General features: G+C 42.0%; 1 protein-coding gene across 2 annotated transcripts in view; it reads right to left on the bottom strand.

The window, feature by feature from the left end:
* Window positions 1–9,792: 9,792 nt before the first annotated feature.
* palmdb (palmdelphin b) overlaps window positions 9,793–21,948 on the bottom strand; it is a 72,697-nt gene continuing 60,541 nt past the window's right edge. The window contains exons 6-8 of one of the 2 annotated variants that reach the window (XM_069147186.1): window positions 14,429–16,835; window positions 14,214–14,305; window positions 9,793–13,961 (exon numbers count right to left, since the gene is read on the bottom strand). In XM_069147186.1, coding sequence (XP_069003287.1) covers window positions 13,878–13,961; window positions 14,214–14,305; window positions 14,429–16,835 — 2,583 coding nt within the window. In that variant the 3' untranslated portion in view covers window positions 9,793–13,877. Of the gene's footprint in view, window positions 14,039–14,213; window positions 14,306–14,428; window positions 16,836–21,948 lie in introns of both variants that reach the window. The other variant, XM_069147188.1, reaches the window with a different exon arrangement.

Below are 21,948 nucleotides of genomic sequence, written 5' to 3'. Positions count from 1 at the left end.
TATGAAGAGACATCACGTGACTTTATGACGAAACATCACGTGACTTTATGAAGAAATATCACGTGACTTTATGAAGAAACATCAGGTGACTTTATGAAGAAACATCATGTGACTTTATTTAGAAACATCACGTGACTTTATGAAGAAACCTCACCTGATTTTACTTAGAAACATCACATGACTTTATTTAGAAAAATCATGTGACTTTATTTAGAAACATCATGTGACTTTAGAAATATCAGGTGACTTTATTTAGAAACATCAGGTGACTTTATTAAGAAACATCACGTGAAATGAGAAATATCACGTGACTTTATGAAGAAACATCACGTGACTTTATTTAGAAACGTCACGTGAGTTTATGAAGAAATACCACGTGACTTTATGAAGAAACATCAGGTGACTTTATGAAGAAACATCACGTGACTTTATGAAGAAACATCACGTGACATTATGAAGAAACATCACATGACGTTACGAAGAAACATCACGTGACTTTATGAAGAAACATCACGTGACTGTATTTAGAAACATCACCTGACTTTAAGAAACATCACCTGACTTTATTAAGAAACATCACCTGACATTAAGAAACATCACCTGACTATGAAGAAACATCACGTGACTTTACGAAGAAACTTCAGGTGACTTTATGAAGAAATATCACATGACTTTGTGAAGAAACATCACATGACTGTATTTAGAAACATCACCTGACTTTATGAAGAAACATCAGGTGACTTTAATTAGAAACATCAGGTGACTTTATGAAGAAATATCACATGACTTTAGAAATATCAGGTGACTTTATTTAGAAACATCACGTGACTTTATGAAGAAACATCAGGTGACTTTATGAAGAAACATCACGTGACTTTATGAAGAAACATCACCTGACTATGAAGAAACATCACGTGACTTTAGAAATATCACGTGACTTTATTTAGAAACATCACGTGACTTTATTTGGAAACATCACATGACTTTATTTGGAAACATCAGGTGACTTTATGAAGAAACATCACGTGACTTTATGAAGAAACATCATGTGACTTTATGAAGAAACATCACGTGACTTTATGAAGTGACATCACGTGACTTTACGACGAAACATCAGGTGACTTTACGTAGAAACATCAGGTGACTTTACGAAGAAACATCAGGTGACTTTACGAAGAAACATCACGTGACTTTATTTAGAAACATCATGTGACTTTATGAAGAGACATCACGTGACTTTATGAAGAGACATCACGTGACTTTATGACGAAACATCACGTGACTTTATGAAGAAATATCACGTGACTTTATGAAGAAACATCAGGTGACTTTATGAAGAAACATCATGTGACTTTATTTAGAAACATCACGTGACTTTATGAAGAAACCTCACCTGATTTTACTTAGAAACATCACATGACTTTATTTAGAAAAATCATGTGACTTTATTTAGAAACATCAGGTGACTTTATTAAGAAACATCACGTGACATGAGAAATATCACGTGACTTTATGAAGAAACATCACGTGACTTTATTTAGAAACGTCACGTGAGTTTATGAAGAAATACCACGTGACTTTATGAAGAAACATCAGGTGACTTTATGAAGAAACATCACGTGACTTTATGAAGAAACATCACGTGACATTATGAAGAAACATCACATGACGTTACGAAGAAACATCACGTGACTTTATGAAGAAACATCACGTGACTGTATTTAGAAACATCACCTGACTTTAAGAAACATCACCTGACTTTATTAAGAAACATCACCTGACATTAAGAAACATCACCTGACTATGAAGAAACATCACGTGACTTTACGAAGAAACATCAGGTGACTTTATTTAGAAACATCAGGTGACTTTATGAAGAAATATCACCTGACTTTGTGAAGAAACATCACGTGACTTTATTTAGAAACATCACATGACTTTACGAAGAAACATCACGTGACTTTATGAAGAAACATCACGTGACTTTAGAAACATCAGGTGACTTTATGAAGAAATATCACGTGACTTTACGAAGAAACATCACGTGACTTTAGAAATATCACGTGACTTTATTTAGAAACATCACGTGACTTCATGAAGAAACATCACGTGACTTTATGAAGAAACATCACGTGACTTTAGAAACATCAGGTGACTTTATTTAGAAACATCACGTGACTTTATGAAGAAACATCACGTGACTTTATGAAGAAACATCACGTGACATTATGAAGAAACATCACATGACGTTACGAAGAAACATCACGTGACTTTATGAAGAAACATCACATGACTGTATTTAGAAACATCACCTGACTTTATGAAGAAACATCAGGTGACTTTATTTAGAAACATCAGGTGACTTTATGAAGAAATATCACATGACTTTAGAAATATCAGGTGACTTTATTCAGAAACATCACGTGACTTTATGAAGAAACATCAGGTGACTTTATGAAGAAACATCACGTGACTTTATGAAGAAATATCACGTGACTTTATGAAGAAACATCACCTGACTTTAAGAAACATCACCTGACTATGAAGAAACATCACGTGACTTTAGAAATATCACGTGACTTTACGAAGAAACATCACGTGACTGTATTTAGAAACATCACCTGACTTTAAGAAACATCACCTGACTTTAGAAATATCACGTGACTTAATTTAGAAAGATCACGTGACTTTATTTAGAAACATCACCTGACTTTAAGAAACATCACGTGACTTTAGAAATATCACGTGACTTAATTTAGAAAGATCACGTGACTTTATTTAGAAACATCACGTGACTTTATTTGGAAACATCACGTGACTTTATGAAGAAACATCACATGACTTTATGAAGAAACATCAGGTAACTTTATGAAGAAACATCACGTGACTTTATGAAGAAACATCATGTGACTTTATGAAGAAACATCACGTGACTTTATGAAGAAACATCACGTGACTTTATGAAGAGACATCACGTGACTTTACGACGAAACATCAGGTGACTTTACGAAGAAACATCAGGTGACTTTACGAAGAAACATCACGTGACTTTATTTAGAAACATCACGTGACTTTATGAAGAGACATCACGTGACTTTATGAAGAGACATCACGTGACTTTATGACGAAACATCACGTGACTTTATGAAGAAATATCACGTGACTTTATGAAGAAACATCAGGTGACTTTATGAAGAAACATCATGTGACTTTATTTAGAAACATCACGTGACTTTATGAAGAAACCTCACGTGATTTTATTTAGAAACATCATGTGACTTTATGAAGAAACATCACGTGACTTTATTTAGAAACATTACGTGACTTCATGAAGAAACATCACGTGACTTTAGAAATATCAGGTGACTTTATTTAGAAACATCAGGTGACTTTATTTAGAAACATCACGTGACTTTATGAAGAAACATCACGTGACTTTATGAAGAAACATCACGTGACTTTACGAAGAAACATCACGTGACTTTATGAAGAAACATCACTTCACTGAGATTCTGGATTTTGATAATGATTTCTTAGTCTTAGGTGAGAGCCGAAACCACACACACACACACACACACACACACACACACACACACACACACACACACACACACTTTCTCTCTATCACACACACACTGACAATTTTGTGCCAAATAATTATTGTTGTCTTTTTTCTTAATTTGTACAGTTGAATAATATCATAGCATTCATTGCAGTGATACTTTTATAATTTCAAATATTCTTTGCTAATTGTTTTTATGAATGGGTTTCTGATTGATTATTATCTTCCACCATCCTCATTATGAGATCCAAGAAGTGACTTTTTACATTAATGAGGGATTATCAGTCAATTATGTTTCATACAAACATCAAAACTCACCCATTTAATTTTCACGATGTCTCCGTAAGCTTTTAGAGGACTGACGACCCTCGTCTCCAGTCTCTCTACCTGCAACAACAAACTATACACTTTAACAACAACAAACTATTCACTTTAACAACAACAAACTATTCACTTTAACAACAACAAACTAGTCACTTTAACAACAACAAACTATTCACTTTAACAACAACAAACTATTCACTTTAACAACAACAAACTATTCACTTTAACAACAACAAACTATTCACTTTAACAACAACAAACTAGTTACTTTAACAACAACAAAGTCTTCACTTTAATAATGAGCACTTGCTTAAGAACTCGCTCCAGAAAAGGAGTTCCTGCAGCTCCTGCAGCCTCTCTGACCTGAGCCTGCCTGTAGTCCTGCACCATGGCCAGGTCTTCAGCCAGATTCTTCAGGCCGACCTGCAGCTCAGGGTCCTGTGTGCTGGACACATCGAAGAGCAGGGCAACCAGCAGGTCGGCCTTGTCTCTGAGCCGGGCCGTCTTCCTGGTGTAGGAGGCCAGCAGGGAGCAGATCTCCCCAAGGTACTTCTCAGCATGTCTCACTGTCTGCTTCATGCTCTTCACCTGGACATCCCTGATGGGACAGGTGGACATGAAAAATGTGGACATGTGGATATGAAGTGTGTGGACAGGTGACTATAGATAAAGAGAAGTCCTACCTGGAGACGAAGCTGCTCATGTTTCGTGCTCTTTGGCTCTTCTCCTCTGTTGTTTGTTTTGGCTGCTTCTCACCTGCACCAGGTAACAAAAGGCTGTTGCCATGGAAACACCAACAACAGAAGGTGGGAGTGGCTGAGGTGGAGGTGGAAGTGTTGCTATTCACCACATGGTGGCAGCATAGTGTTATAACACCCATCAGTGTTTCGGCTACATAAACTGTGACTTCTGATGGCTTCGCCCCGGTGAGAGTAGGTGGAGTTTCCCATAGACTTTAGGTACCACCCCTGTTGAACAATAAAGACTGTTTTGACCTCTATCCTGCCTGTTATCTGAGTCGGCGTGCCTGCGTTTGAGTCCGGTTACACCTCACCTCACAACAGTTGTGACATCTTGAATGTTATTTAATTTGTTTGACAGTATGAAGTCTATTTCGTTCTTTGTTCTCCCATCTGGACTTTTCCAAGTCTACTTGAATCCCTCTTCTTAAAGAAGGTATTCAAAATGTTCAATTTGTTGGTTATGGCAAATTCCACAAGTCTATCTCCTGTTGTTCGTACCAAAGTTTCCAACTGCTTCCTCTTCTCCATCTTCATTTTTCCCCACCTTAGTGTTGAAGTCTCCCATTAGTATTTTAAACTGTGCATTTCCTTACTCTAACAAGTTTGCGATGTCTTTTTACATAACATTACATTTCATTTAGCTGACGCTTTTATCCAAAATGACTTACAACACACTGATGGTTCACCATCGGGAGCAATTTTTTTAGGGTTCAGTGTCTTGCTCAAGGACACTTAGGCATGTGGACAGGAGGAGCTGGGGATTGAACCACCAACCTTCCAATTAGTGTGCAACCCACTCTACCGACTGAACCACAGCCTCCCTGTCTTCATAAAGTTGTTCTACTTCTTCATCCCCATAGGTAGATGTTGGTGCATACACCTGAATAATCTTTACTTTATACCTTTTGTTAATTTTCAGTGTGAGTTGTGCCAAACATTAATTTATTCCTTTTATTTATATTACATTTCCTGCTAGGTTTCTATGCACAAGGAATCCTACCCCTGCTTTACTTTTGTCTTTCAATTCCAATATGGTAAAAATGTTGTCCACTTTTTAGTTCTTCAAACTGCTCGCCCTTCCTACGAACTTCACTGATTCCTACGATGTCCCATTTGATCCCCTCTAGTTCCTCCTCCAATTCCAGGAGTTTCTCTTGCATCAGCGTCCTGATATTATACGTTCCTACATTCAGATTGCGTTCATGGCCTGTCTTTACCCAGAGATTCTTAGCACCCCTGCTCCATTTCTGGTCAGACTGCCACCTTGGTCTGGGATAATAGAGCTGCTGGGGACTGGGGGCCTTTGGCTTTGTGATTTTTCCATGCTGGTTGTAGGCCTGCCCTTCCACGCTGTCCTGGTGTGGATTGGAAGGGGGATGCTTATATCGGAGGTCCCTCTCCTAGACTACTTGCTTTACAGGGCTAATGAACTTCGTCTATCCAGTGTCAGTAAGCTGAAGAGAGTTGCTGGATGGCTGATGGCTCATACATGAGCTCATATGCCCCTTAGAGATGAATCTTGTTTTTGATTCCACCAGGGTGTCCAGCCACCCTCCTCACCGGTCTCCATAAATGGAGACTGGTTTAATCGCCAATCGCCCAACCCTGAAACAGGTAGTACTGGATTACAGGTTACCAGTAGCAAATGACAGGTCTCCTGACATCTGACCTGACAACTGTCATTAACTTGGTGACTTATAAAGATCTGTGTGCTCTGTGGTTGAAGGCTGACTGTCTGACACGATACCCTAAATGTTTGCTAAACAGTGCTTGCATGGACATTGTTTGATTCTGGGCCAATGGATTGGATAATCAGAGACTTGGATGGTTTAACTTTTTAGTTGCCTGTTGTCATGGCGGTACTTAGAGCGGCGACTTCATTTTGACCATATGAATCCATTCGCTCCCTATAAAGCCGACCTCCCATTGTTTCGTTTTAAACTCTACCCCTGGGGCCACGTGATCAGGAGGTGGAAGTGTGTATGGGGCTAAAGTCAGCTAAGATCAAAGCCTCATACCTTCCTTCCTTCCTGGGGTCATCAAAGGGCGCCGGACTAAGATCAATGGATCATAAAATCCTTCCTTCCTTTCCCAGGGTAATTATCTAGTTTATTACAGGTTGTAAAATCAACATCAAACTACACCGGACTAAGATCAATAGGTCATAAATCAATTGACAGCTAAGATCAAAGTCATAAAGAAGGGAGTGGGACTAAGATCAAAGGGGTTGCGTGATTGGAGGAAGTCATAAAAGGGGGCGGGACTTATGGGTCATAAATCACTTGGCAGGTCGTAAATCTGGTCATAAATACCTTTTTGACAGAAAGTGTTGCATATCTCTCTCTGAACTTCATTGTTCATTTTAAAGTCTGACTCTGACCGAACTGGAAAACACAGAACCGATTGTATTAGTTGTTGTTTATGTTATATATATCTATATATATAAAAAAAGAAAAAACAAACTTTGCACTATTGTTTAGTTAGTTTTAATTTAATTTAATTATTCTATTTTATTTTATTATATTTATTGTATATACTGTGCATTTTTATATTTAATATTTTTTACTGTTATTTTATTGCTTTCCTGTATCTATAAATGCTGCTGTAGTGAAAAAATTTCCCCTTGGGGATTAATAAAGTAACTATCTATCTATCTATCTATCTATCTATCTATCTATCTATCTATCTATCTATCTATCTATCTATCTATCTATCTATCTATCTATCTATCTATCTATCAATCTATCTATCTATCTATCGTTTATTATTATCACTATTAGTTGTTGTCTGTTTATTGTTTATTATTATTACTATTAGTTGTTGTTTGTTTATTATTATTATTATTAGTTGTTGTTTGTCACCCAGCTGGTCCTGATTCACGTCTTCCACCTAAACTGTGACTTTTATGTGATTTGGTGCTGAGTTCAGGTAACGTGATGATAGTGGGAGACATTAACGTTTATGTGGATGAACGACAGCCTCAGTTCTACTTTCAGCTTATTATTCCACTCTATTAGCTCTCAGCATGTAAATAAACCCTGTCACCGTGGTAACCACACCCTCCATCTGCTGCTGGCACACGGAAAGTACACGTTTTATCGTATTTCCTCAAAACCCTGTTCTGTCAGACCACTTTTTATTAACATGTGAAGTTCCAGTAATGGAGGACAGCATGTGGGAATAAATCCCATCAGAGCAGATGTTTGTCTGATGATGCCGTGGCCAAGTTTAAGGAAGCAGTTACATGTTTATCCTCTTCGATGCCGTGTGTTAAAGCAGTGGAAGACATCTACGTTGATCTTAGTCCCACACTAGTGGATCATCTGGTAGAAAACACTGCAGTATCTCTGCTACAACTCTAGATGATGTCGCCCCTCTGAAGAAGAGAGTCATGAACCAGAGGAAGTTGTCTCCATGGTACAACTCAGAATTACGCTCTGCTAGGCAGCGACTAGAAAGATGGAAAGGAAATGGAGTTCCACTAATTTAGAAGAATTTCACCTGCCTGGAAGAATAGTCTAATATTATATAAGAAAGCTCTTGGTAAGGCCAGAACTTTATATTATTCATCATTAATAGAGGACAACAAGAACAACCCCAGGTTTCTTTTCAGCACTGTAGCAGGCTGACAAAGAGTCCCAGTTCTGTTGAGTCCTCTATTCCTTCAGCTCTCAGCAGTAATGACTTCATTAACTTCTTTACTAATAAAATTCTTACTATCAGGGAGAGAATCGGGCCGACCCTTCCTGACACCATCACTGATGTGATGTTAAGCACAGCAGCCCTGAAAGCAACTGTAGGACCAGATGTAAACTTGGAACATTTCTCTCCTGTTGAGCTCTCTGAGTTAACTAGAATTATTTCTTCATCTGGATCCTCTAGCTGTCTGTTAGATCTCAACCCAACTAAACAGAAGTTCTTGAAGACACCATATAAAGCAAATCTCCAGAACTGCCTTCTTTCATCTACGTAATATTAATGAAATCAGGAAAATCCTTCTTCAGTGTGACGCAGAAAAACTCATTCATGCATTTGTTACTTCTAGACTAGATTATTGTAATTCCTTGTTGTTAGGATGTCCAAATTACTCATTAAAAACCTGCAGCTGATCCAAAATGCTGCAGCAAGAGTACTGACAGGATTTAGCAAGAGAGATCATATTTCTCCAGTTTTATCTTCTCTTCACTGGCTTCCTGTGAAATCAAGAATATAATTTAAAATTCTCTTGATGACTTACAAAGCTCTACATGACCAGGCTCCATCATATCTTAGAGATCTTATAGACCCATATAATCCTAGCAGAGCACTTCTCTCTCAGTACGCTGATCTGCTTGTGGTTCCTAGAGTTTCCAGAAGTAGAATGGGAGGCGGAGCTTCAGTTTTCAGGCTCCTCCCCTCTGGAACCAGCTCCCAGTTTGTGTTGGAGGGGCAGAAATCCTCTCTAGCTTTAAGATTAGACTCAAAACGTTCCTTTTTGATAAAGCCTATAGTTAGGGCTGGCTCAGGTCATGGAGCTGACCGCCCACCTCTGATCCTGGTTCTGTTAACAGATGCTCCGCCCACCTCTGAGCCTGGTTCTGTTAACAGATGCTCCGCTCACCTCTGAGCCTGGTTCTGTTAACAGATGTTCTCCACCTCTGATCCTGGTTCTGTCGGAGGTTTCTTCCTGTTAAAGGGAGTTTTTCTTCCCTCTGTTGGAGGTTTTTCTCCCTTAAAGAGGAGTTTTTTTCCCCTCCTAGCATATGTGGGAATTATTGAATTGTTGAATTGTTGAATTGTTGGGTTTCTCTGTATAATATTGTAAAGTCTTGCTGTAAAGACTTTAATGTGTTAAGTGCCATGAAATAACCTATGTTGTGATTTGACGCTATATAAATAAAATTGAATTGAATTGAATTAAATTAAATTAAATTAAATTAAATTAAATTAAATTAAATTAAATTAAATTAAATTAAATTGAATTGAATTGAATTCACGACTTTCTGATCTTTTCTCCACAAGATGAACCATTTCCATTTTTTTAATTCAGAAACTTTCCTCTCGTCCCACTCTGAGGCTAAATGTCTTCTGTGCACCCAAGTAATCTAATTTTCATTCATTCATATTCATATTGTATCATCGTACTATAATCATGTTCATGTACACAAACAAAGCTGGCAAATGTTTTTCATATACATCTTTTATTGTTCTTAAGTACTTGCATGAGGAATACACAGTGAAAAGCCCGTTTTATTCAGTCCTAAAGAGACACAGCAGGGCCGTTCACAAACTTTTTAAACATCAGCAAGTAATCCTTGAGATCCGTAAGCTGTACTTTGACAATGAAGCATACAAACATGAATGTAAAACAAAGCTGTTGAATGTCAGCTGAACCTAAGTTCAAGAAAGTACCAAGCTTTTATAGGCTGCTTTTCAGAGTAGCTGGAAATATCAAGGCTGTGCAAATAATGATTAAGAATGTCTTTATTAAAACCAGCAGTGTTTATCTCTTTGAAAAGTCTTGAAGTATAGAATTAATATGAAAACCACAAAAGTGGAATACATTAAGCGAAATACTGGTCTACAAATGCCGTGTTATATAATCTTTGAAATAATTGTTGGAAAATAGAATAAAATGGCAAAATTTGAGCTTAAACGAATGTAACAGGATCCTGTAGCTTCACATTATAAAAATGGATGTTCCTTTGTAGCACTCGTGTTTTTTCAGTCATATAAAATAATAAAATACTTTCATGTATGGAAATCTGTGTTGTTGTAGAAGTCATGTAATATTTCAGACAACGGTCGGCATTGTCCACTGGTGCTCTAGTTTTAGGCATTCTTCTTAAAAACCTGAACTCGTTAGATTGTCCTGGAAACTGTCGAGTTCTTTGAGGCAGGAGCATCATTCAGGGTCACTGGAAAATGAAATGTTTGTGAGCTGTCTGACTCAACCATATTTTTTCAGAGAAATGTTTGGGTGAAATAGATTTTGTATAATTTATGTTCATCCAGCTCACCTTGAACTATCATTTGCAGCAAAAAGCATATGCAAATACAATATACACTGAGCAATGTAGCCTTTCTGCATCAAGACATACATATGTAGTAACACCAAAATATGGTTTAAAATCAGTTAATGTCAAGAAAAGTTTAGCAAAGAGACTCTACAATACATTTGTCAGCAACATTCAGGCATCTCAACAACAACCAGCAAAAGCTGTCAATGTACCGTCAGCACATCATCTTTTAATCTGTTATAAAACGGACACGTTTGAAATTTGTCATGTCTTTCTTAATACAATAGTTTCATGCCTTGTATTTGTGTAAAGAGTTGTCGGTCCCTGTAATCTCTGACCACACACTGAAAGATGGGGGAACAAAGGTGATCATAAACGATGCGGCTCTGTTTCTGCTGGTGTGTTCGTAGACGTAACTGTTATGTGTACCATAACTAGTTTGTAATGTCATGTTTTTACTCTGCAGACGCTTCCATACATGCAGATTTAATCCTGAATATTTTATGATCCTGACTACATCTTTGTGGCATCAAACCACAAATGAATACTTATGCAAATTAAGCCCTATCGCCAAGCTTATTGGGCTGCGGTGCAGAAAACACAATTCAAAAAGGAAGCAGACGTCAACACAACAGCAACATACACTTCTCTTCGTATTATACTTTAGCAAAGTACTGATTTATCTCACATAGCTGAAGTTTTGATTTAGTTTGAGCTGCACTTCCTGATTACAGAGACCAATAACCTTTTCACCGTAAATATGGCCTCTGAGTACTGTATTGTCTTCAGCTTGTCCTGTACAGCTATCTGTATTTTATTAAATCTTCTTCCACTGGCAGTTTTTTTTTTTTTTTGTCTCTGTGCTTCTGGCTTGGATGTTGTTAAGAGATTCTTCAGTAGGCAACGACAAGTCAGAAGAAGACATGCTGTTATTGAAAATGATCATGTGATACATCGGCTGATGACAATTGGCCTCTGTAGAGTTTGGTTATTTTTTAAACATGCACCGGTCACAGACGATTATCCCGTTTATACCGTGGTCTTCTGGTGTGAATGTTGAGTGTGTGTTGGCACTGTCTTTGTTAATCATGTAACAAACATAATAACATCAGCAACAGTAGAAGTTGTAGCCTAGTAAGAGCTGAAACCAGCAGCCTTCCAGCTGTGAGTGTTGATTCAGAAGTGATGAGGAAATGTCAGATCTGAAAATAATGTACACCCCCTGGCCAGCATCAAGTGGGATCTCCTCTATATAGTTCTTTATTTAATATATTTATATAGTTCCTTATATATTCATATAGTTCTTCAAATAATATATTAATATAGTATATTCATACAGTTCTTCATATAGTTCTAAATATAATTCTTCATATAGTTCTCTATATATTACTTCATATAGTTCTTCATATAGTGTATTAATATAGTTCTTCATATAGCACAACCCTATTTCCAAAAAAGTTGTGATCCTGTGTAAAATGTAAATAAATAAAGAATGCAATGATTTGTAAATCATATAAACTCATATTTAATATGACAAGACAACATATCAAATGTTGAAAGTGAGAAATATTATTGTTTTGTGAAAACCATATGCTCATTTTTAATTTCATGCCAGTAAAGTTGTTCCAGGATCATGTTCACCACTGAGCTGCATCACCTCTTCTTTTAACAACACTCTGTAAATATTTGGGAACTGAGGAGACCAGTTTCTGGAGTTTTGAAAGTGAAATGTGGTCCCATTCTGGTCTCATAGAGGATTACAGCTGCTCAACAGTTCAGGGTCTCCTTTGTTGTATTGTTCATGTCCTGATGCTCCAGATGTTTTCAATGATTGACAGGTCTGGACTGCAGGAGGCCAGTTTATCAGCGGACTCTTCTACTAGAGAGCCATGCTGTTGGAATACGTGCAGAATGTGGTTGGACGTTGTTCTGCTGAAATAAACAAGACCTTCCCTGAAAGAGACGTTGTCTGGATGGCAGCATATGTTGCTCCAAAACCTGAATATATCATTCAGCATTAATGCTTCCTTCCAGATGTTCAAGCTACCCATGCCATGTGCACAAATACATCCGTGTACCATCACAGATGCTGGCTTTAGAACTGAGCTGATAACAAGCTGGATGGTCCCTCTCCTCTTTAACCTGGAGGATGCAGCATCCATGATTTCCAAACAGAATCTCAGATTGTGATCCATCAGACCTCAGGATAGTTTTCCACTTCACCTCAGTCCATCTTCAATGATCTCGGTCCAGAGAAGGCGGCGGTGTTTCTGGATCATGTTTCTATCTGATTTCTTTGGAGAGTTTTAACCTGCATTTGTGGACGCAGTGATGAACTGTGTTCACAGACGATGGTTTTCACAAGTGTTCCTGAGCCCATGCAGTAATTTCCACTCCAGAATAGTGTTTTTAATGCAGTGCTGCCTGAGGGCCCGAAGATCACCACCATCCAATATTGGTTTCCAGCCTTGTCCCTTGTGTTCAGAGATTTCTCCAGATTCTCTGAATCTTTTAATGATATTATGAACCGTAGACGATGAAATCCACTAATTCTTTGGAGTTTTACGTTGAGGAACATTATTCTTAGATTGTTGCACTATTTTCCCACAGTCTTTCACAGAGTGGTGAACCTCTCCCCATCTTCACTGCTGAGAGACTCTGCCTCACCGAAATCATCGTTTTATGTCCAATCATGTTACTGATCTGTTACCATGATAACACAATTATTTGTCAGATGTTCCACCAGGTGTTGTTTTTTTTTATTTTATCTTTACACAACTTTTCCAGTCTTTTGTTGACCCTGTCCCAACTTTTTTAAGATGTGTTGCCACCATCAAATTCAAAATGAGCAGATATTTTTAATAAAACAATAAAAATGTCTCCTGTTCAACATTTGATATTTTGTCTTTGGTCTATTTTCTATTAAATATGGGTTTAAATGATTTGCAAATCATTGCATTCCGTTTTTTTTAATTTACACTTTACACAGTGTCCCAACTTTTTTGATAACAGGGTTTTATTTTCATATAGTTCTTCATATAATATATTCATACAGTTCTTATGTATACTCAAAGTATAGTAGAAGACTTTGTGTATCAGTTCTCAGTGGACTTTGTTCAGACTAATGTGGCCACATACATTCTCGTTATTTGCCCAAAGCATCACAGAAGCAGAGTTATTCAGGTTATGTCACAACATGAAACATTGAATGAGAAGAACACTGACAGCTGCTAACTGTTGACTTCCTCTTCAGTCATTTTTTGTAAACTCGCCCGCCTCCCAGCGCAGAGCCATGGCACTCTTTCGTCTTCCTCCTGAGTAGACCTCTGGAAACTGAAAGACAACCAACTGTTTACCTGCTTTCAAAGCACCTCTTCTCTCTCCTCCACCTCCTCTCTCAGGTTATTACACTAAAGGTGAGATAAGCAAATCAGTTTCACATGGTGATCTTGCTGTTCAGAGTTTTCCTTAATTTCTGTCTTTTTTCTTCTTTTAAATTAAGACAGGTTGGACTTAAGACAGTAGATACTAAACAACCTAACTAAGACTGAAAGAAGAAAAGAAAGTGTTTGAAGAAGAACTTACTCTGTGATCGCAGGATAAAGCCGAACGGTCCATCCTGTAGGTTTGTTTCATTGGTGACGATGGAGAGGACTTACACTTCACTGGTACATCAACTAATAACAAAGACAAAAGAACAGCATTCACTCTTACACACAAGTAAAAATGTGTACAGTGTTGTAAGTAACTTCTTTGGTACCTACAGTATATAAATAGAATTAAAAAGAAAATTGAAATACCTGAATTAGCGAAAGCCAAAGTGTCCATGCGATTGGCGCCCCTCTCTGTGCTGAACCTGTCTTTGGTGTACAGGTTGGCCCTCTCTTTCCTCAGCTCCTCTTCTCTTTGTTTCACCATCTTAATCTCTTCGTCAACCAGGGAGATTGAGCTTCTTGAACGCAGCTTGAAAAAAGGGTTATTCAAGAACATCTTTTCCTGGGGCTGCTCACAGGCTTTGTTGAGGGAGAACTCGGAGGCACTGCGAATGATCAGATTGGACGTCTCTAGAATGATGAGGTTGGAGCTGCTGTCTTCGGAGCGCCACTCACCACACGGAGCTGCCGCGCTTTCGTTGGCTGGTCGGGGGCTGAAGTCATTGCTAGGATCCAGGATGATAACGCTGTTTGCTGACACTTCATGTTTAAGCGGTTCCTTGGTGGGGGAGGAGGTGATAATGAATGATGGTGTCAGCGGAGTGCTCATGGATCTAGGAATACTTCGTGACGGAGCACAATCCGTTGATTTTCCCATCTTAGAGAGGCCCCTCTCTCTTTTATAGTTCTCCTCTCTCTCCATCGACATGCGGATCTCCCTCTCTACTGGTGTTTCTGGGTCATCGTATGGGGACCTGTAACTGGAATCATCCAGGCCAGAATCCTCTGAGCAAGGGCTGAACTGGGTGTGAGGGTAATCCCCGATCAGATTTAAGTTCTCCAGTTCATGTGCTTTCTTCTGAGTTCTTTCGATGTTGCGGACTGGTGTGTACATGAAGCTGTGGCTGCCGTGAAAGCTGGGCTGCTTGGTCGTAGGTAAGACAACCTTGTTTTTGGTTTGCTCCTCCATTTCCCGCCACTGTTTCCGAGCCAGCTGAAAATCCACATGCTCTGTACTGACATTCTCGCTCTTAGTCTCCTGTATCACACAGAAGTCTTTGGGGAGCTTCTTGCTTGCATCTGCATTGATGTTGGTGTGGTTCTGACTAGCATCTCTTCCATTTTCACTCTCATCCTCAGATATTTTGGACAGCCCTTGAAGGCCCAGCGGGTTATATTTCACCTCTTGTGGATTGGTAGGATAGATCATGTCCTCAGGTTGTTCCAGAAGTGCTTCCACTTGGGGAACCTCAAAATGGACCTCTTCAAAGTTGTTGTTGTCTTGTTCGTCAAAGTCTGTCACCTCAACTTTCTGGACAAAGAGCTCCTGGGCACTCAGCTGAAGGCTGTCCAGATAGGAGTCATCGTCTTCTTTATTTATAGAAGAGGAGAAAATTGTTCTCCATTTGTCGTCTGTCTCACTGTCTGATGAACCTGCTGCAATCTCAACTCTCAGGCACTCGTCCATGTCATCCGGGTTGTTGGACCCATCTGACATGGCCTCTTCTCGGATGCACTGCTCTAATATGGACTCCTCTGTGATGGGTGGTTCAAACAGGACTTCATGCTCTTCATCTGTGAATATTACCAGATTTTCATAGCCAGCATCTCTGAGATTATTGTCACCAGCCTCAGGCTCTGGACCAGGATATAACTCTGGTTCTGGATCAGGATAGTACCCCACCTCAAAGTCTTCCATGGGCTCTGGGTACTGCTCTGGTTCAGGGAATTGTTCTGGCTCAGGGACTGGGTCTGGCTCAGGGTATTGTTCTGGTTCAGGGACTGGTTCTGGTTCAGGGTATTGTTCTGGTTCAGGGACTGGTTCTGGTTCAGGATATTGTTCTGGTTCAGGGACTGGTTCTGGCTCAGGGTATTGTTGTGGTTCAGGGACTGGTTCTGGCTCAGGGTATTGTTGTGGTTCAGGGATTGATACTGGCTCAGGGAATTGTTCTGGCTCAGGACCTGGTTCTGGTTCAGGGTATTGTTCTGGTTCAGGGAATTGTTCTGGTTCAGGGACTGGTTTTGGTTCAGGGTATTGTTCTGGTTCAGGGACTGGTTCTGGTTCTGGGTATTGTTCTGGTTCAGGGACTGGTCCTGGCTCAGGTGCTTGTTCTGGTGTGTCCCGCCTCTTCTGGGTCTCGTTCTCGTAAACACTGTCAACACTGGAGAGAGTGTCGGACACAGATGAGGTGACCGACTCATTTCTGTTGAGCACTTCATGTCCTGATTCTGGAATCAAAGCGTCCTTGTTATTCTGACGGGTCATGTCGGTCCAATCACCGGCCTCGGTGCCGTGAAGCTTGTCGGTCTCAGTGGTGCCGGTTGGTACGTCAGTTAATAAAGTGCTGAGCGTTATCTTTCCCTCCGGGGAACCTGAAACTAAACAGATCTGCTCAGGTGAATCAGCCTCAGCGACCTCCCCTTCACAATCCATCATCAGCTTTGATTGTTCAGTTGTTTCCATGGTGACAGAGATGAAGTTGTGATTCTCAGTTGTGCTGCAACCTTCGTTCAGTCCTTCTCCATCTGCCGCTCTATCCTGCAGAGTAGCTTTCTGAGAGAAAATGAGAGAAGGAGAACAGATGTTAGTTATCTGGGAGGAAGGAGGAGAACTGAACGTTTTCTAAAAGCACTGCTGAGCAGCTCTGTGGACACGAATCAATGATGTCACTGTATCCTCACTTCAACTCAGCAGGATCTGTTGTCTTTGGAACCTTGGAGTCCTCAGATGTGATTTTGGATATACAACGATCTTTCAATTTCTAAATGACCATTCTGGAGTTGGCAGGTTCTCCGTGTGGAACCTTCCTGTTTGTAGTCTGCATGTTCTCCGTGTGGAACCTTCCTGTGTGGAGTCTGCATGTTCTCCGTGTGGAACCTTCCTGTGTGGAGTCTGCATGTTCTCCGTGTGCCTGCGTGGGTTCTCTCCGGGTTAACAAAGTGTCTGTAGGAGTGAATGACTGGTCTTTGTTTCCGTCTCTCTGTGTTGGACCTGTGATGGACAGGAGACCTGTCCAGGTGAACCCCGCCTTCGCCCAAAGTGAGCTTGGATAGGCTCCGCCCCCAGTGACCCTGTTCTGGATAAAGCGGGTATTGATGATGGATAGATGGATTTTTATCAACATCCTGATAATCACCATCTTCATTGTTATCATGAACACCACAGAAGAAGAATGCTGGTTCAACAACACTCCATGAAGTTGTTAAAAGAATCAAACCCTCCTGAAGAGATGTGTGTGAGTGTATACGTGCATGTTTGTGATTGTGTGTATGAGTATATGTGAGTGTGTATGTGTGTATTTATGTGTATGTTTGTGATTGTGTGTATGTGTGTTTGTGGGTTGTTACAGAGAGGAAACACATGGAATCAGCTGAATTAGAAGACATTATGTTTTGTATTATGTAAGACTGCAGGACAGTTTCCTCCTACACACAGAGAAGATGAGTTAAGACCCCCCCACACACACACACCTACACACATACACCCACACATACATATACACACACACACACACACACACACACACGAGTATTGCTCGTCACTAGCTGAACCATAACTGACTGCAATCCTTGATTTATACATGTGAACATCCGCTCGCTGAACACTATAACACAGGAACCTAGAACACAGAACACAGAACACGCGTGACACTTGACAGTTAACATCACTGCAACAACATGTTCCCTACATGCAGCATGTATCTACATGCTGCACAACATCAGGAGAATACGTCCTCTTCTCACTCAGAAGGAGGTGCAGGTTCTGGTCCAGGCTATGGTCCAGGCTATGGTCCAGGTTCTGGTCATCTCACGTCGAGACTACTGTAACTCCCTCCTGGCAGGTCTACCTGTTAGTACCATCTGACCTCTGCAGCTCATCCAGAATGCAGCAGCTCGACTGGTCTTTAACCTCCTAAATACACTCACACTACTCCGCTCCTCCTCCTCCTCCTCCTACTCCTCCTCCTCCGCTCCCTTCACTGGTTACCAGTAGCCGCCCACATCCATTTCAAAACATTGGTACTTGTGTACCGTGCTGTGAACAGTCTACATCCAGGACATGGTCCAACCCTACACCCTAGCCCGCTTCCTCCGCTCTGCTTCTACCAATCGGCTTGTTGCTCCTCACTGAGCTAAACACTCTACTAAATCACGTCTGTTTGCTGTCCTGGCTCCTAAATGGTAGAATGAGCTCCCCAACGACATCAGGACAGCAGAAATTCTGTACATCTTCCGCCGCAAACTAAAAACACACCTCTTCAGACTTTACCTTGAACAGTAGAACTTTAGTAGCACTTAAAATGGCACTTACTGATAGAACTTTGTAGTTTGGCTTTCTTGAAGACATTTTATTTTCTTGATTCTTGTTGTTCTGGTTTGAACCCTCATGGTTGAAATTAACTTATTGTAAGTCGCTTTGGATAAAAGCGTCAGCTAAATGAAATGTAATTGTAGCAAGGTTGGTGCTACCGGGGTCTCTCCTGGACACAGATGACACGCTCAGTCGTACGTTCAGGTGTAAAATGCTTTTATTTGCCCGGCCCATACACCAATGTCCTCGTGCAACTGCTTCCCCCTCCAGCCTCCTTCTTCCTGCTCCCTTTATAGGGGAGAGCTCATCAGTCCACATCCAGCTCAGCTGTGCTCATCAGTTCGTATTCGGCTCAGCTGTGCTCATTACCCCTTCCTGGCACCATTCCCTGAACCACTCCTCCCACTCTCTAACCCCTGCAGTTGAGCTAACCACCACATACCCCCACCGCCCGACTTAGGCCGGGGAGCCATCTGGCCTAACCTACTCCCCCTCCCCCCCCTGAGAGCAGGAGAGGAAGTCGGCCACAGTCATCTGCGCCCCCAGCCTATGGATCACCTTGAAGTTAAAAGGCTGTAACGCCAGATACCACCGAGTGATCCGAGCATTGGTATCCTTCATGCGGTGGAGCCACTGGAGCGGAGCGTGGTCCGAACAGAGGGTGAATGAGCGTCCCAGCAGGTAGTACCGCAGGGATTCAACCACCCACCGGATGGCCAGGCACTCCTTTTCCACCGTACTGTACCTGGCCTCCCTCTCTAATAATTTCTGGCTGATGTAAAGAATGCGGCGGTCAAGCCCCTGTACCTGCTGGGACAAAACGGCCCCCAGCCCTCTGTTCGATGCATCAGTCTGCAGGGTAAAGGGGAGAGAGAAGTTAGGTGTGTGGAGGAGCGGTTCCCCACAGAGAGCCTGTTTCACCTTCTCAAACGCCCACCGGCACTGAGGCACCTTTCCGGGTCAGGTCGGTCAAGGGGCTGGTCAGATCTGCAAAGTCTGGGATGAAACGTTTATAATAACCTGCCAGCCCCAAGAACCGCCTCACCTCTTTTTTAGTCTTGGCAGGCTGCGATGGCAGCCGTCTTCACCTGAGGGCACACCTACCGCCCGCTGCCCAAGTGGTACCCCAGATACTGTACCTCCCTCCGTCCAACTGCACACTTCCCTGAGAAAATCCCGTAGAGGCCTGGGGGACCTCCCACACTGCAAACAACAGAGGATCAAGCCATTTATCCCAATCACGTTCATCGTCGTGTATAAATTTACGAATCATGGATTTTAAAGTCTTATTCAGAAGCTCCACAAGCCCGTCAGTCTGTCCGAATGGTACGAATAGAGTTAATGCCCAGTAATCCATAAAGTTCTCTCAGTGTTCGTGACATGAACGAGGTGCCCTGGTCAGTCAGAATCTCTTTCGGGATTCCGACTCGGGAGATGACCTGAAACAGAGCCTGCGCAACACTCTTTGCCGAAATGCTGCGCAACGGCACTGCCTCAGGATATCGTGTTGCGTAATCCACCAGAACTAACACAAAACAATATCCCCGTGCGCTCCGGTGAAATGGCCCGATGAGGTCCATGCCAATTCACTCAAATGGGACATCCATTAATGGTAGAGGACGCAAAGGCACCCTCGGAATGGCCGGCTGGTTTACCAATTGACACTCTGGGCAGGATGCACACCAACGGCGCACATCCCCCCCGGATCCCCGGCCAATAAAATCGGGTCATTATCCGGTGCAGTGTTTTTTCATATCCCATGTGACCAGCCATCGGGAAAATAATTTCCCGGCGGCTTTTCGGCACCAACAACTGGGTGTTTTTCTGTCCTGTCCGAGTGTCACGACTCACTCTATACAGCTTGGCCCCTCTGTTGTACAGCTGTTGTTGACCTTCCTGGGCCTGGAGAAAATTCTCCCGTGACATCTGACCCAGTGTGTGGAGTTTTGCTCGCAGGTCCAGGACATTTTGAATTTCACTTTTGCTGGAGCTCGGACCCTCCTCCCAGTTTTTCTTAAGCAGGTCGAGCACCCCTCGTGGTGTCCTGCCAAACAGCAGTTCAAAGGGAGAAAATCCCGTCGAGGCCTGGAGGACCTCCTGCACTGCAAACAACAGAGGATCAAGCCATTTATCCCAATTACGTCCATCGTCGTGTATAAATTTACGAATCATGGATTTTAAAGTCTCATTCAGACGCTCCACCAGCCCGTCAGTCTGTCGGTGATAAACACTGGTCCGAATAGACTTAATGCCCAGTAATCCATAAAGTTCTCAGTGTTCGCGACATGAACTGGGTGCCCTGGTCAGTCAGAATCTCTTTCGGGATTCCGACTCGGGAGATGACCTGAAACAGAGCCTGCGCAACACTCTTTGCCGAAATGCTGCGCAATGGCGCTGCCTCGGGATATCGTGTTGCGTAATCCACTAGGACTAACACAAAGCGATATCCGCGTGCACTCCGGTGAATTGGCCCGATGAGGTCCATGCCAATATGTTTGAATGGGACCTCCATCAAGGGTAGTGGATGTAAAGGCGCCCTCGGAATGGCCGGCTGGTTTACCAGCTGACACTCCGGGCAAGATGCACACCAACGGCACACATCCCCCCGGATGCCCGGCCAGTAAAACCGGGGCCATTATTCGGTCCAGAGTTTTATCATATCCCATGTGGCCAGCCATCGGGTTATAGTGAGCCGCCTGGAAAATCATATCCCGACGGCTTTTCGGCACCAACAACTGGGTGTTTTCTTGACCTGTTTGAGTGTCACGACTCACTCTATACAGTCTGTCCCTTATCACTGAAAAGTGCGGGTATGACGGCGCTGCGTCAGGGCGCACCAGCTGACCATCAATTCTTATCACTTGGTCAAAGGCGAAGCGTAGAGTATCGTCCCGAGATTGCTCAAGTGGAAAATCCTCCATGGAGCGTAATTCGGGAACCGGCGGAGTCTCCACAGGAGTCTCCGCTGGTTCCCCCTCCCTCTCTACAGCGTCAGACAACCTCGCGTCACCGCTGAGCACAGCACACATCCCGCATGTCCCTGCCAGTCGTGAACGCACCCCCGTACACTGCCCCATTAATTTATGAAACCCGGGCCAATCTGTCCCCAAGATTAGGGGGTGAGTAAGGCGGGAGCTAACCGCAGCCTTCACTTTATGTTTTTTCCCCCCATATCTAATTTCTACAGCCACCACCGGATAATCGTGAACATCCCCATGCACACACTTAATTCTCACCCACGATGCATCCACCAATGCCCTGGTCCGAACCAGGCTCTGGTGGATCAGAGACTGCATACAGCCTGAATCCACCATCGCCTGATACGTCGCTCCTGGACCGGGGGAGGGTGTTGGAG

Source organism: Embiotoca jacksoni, unplaced genomic scaffold (genome assembly GCF_022577435.1).
Source record: "Embiotoca jacksoni isolate LCO1_2020_lvr unplaced genomic scaffold, fEmbJac1.0.p SCAF_133, whole genome shotgun sequence".
In the NCBI taxonomy this organism is placed as follows: Eukaryota; Metazoa; Chordata; class Actinopteri; family Embiotocidae; genus Embiotoca; species Embiotoca jacksoni.
Note: the sequence above shows the minus strand (reverse complement) of the source record. Positions and strands in the feature narration are given on the sequence as shown.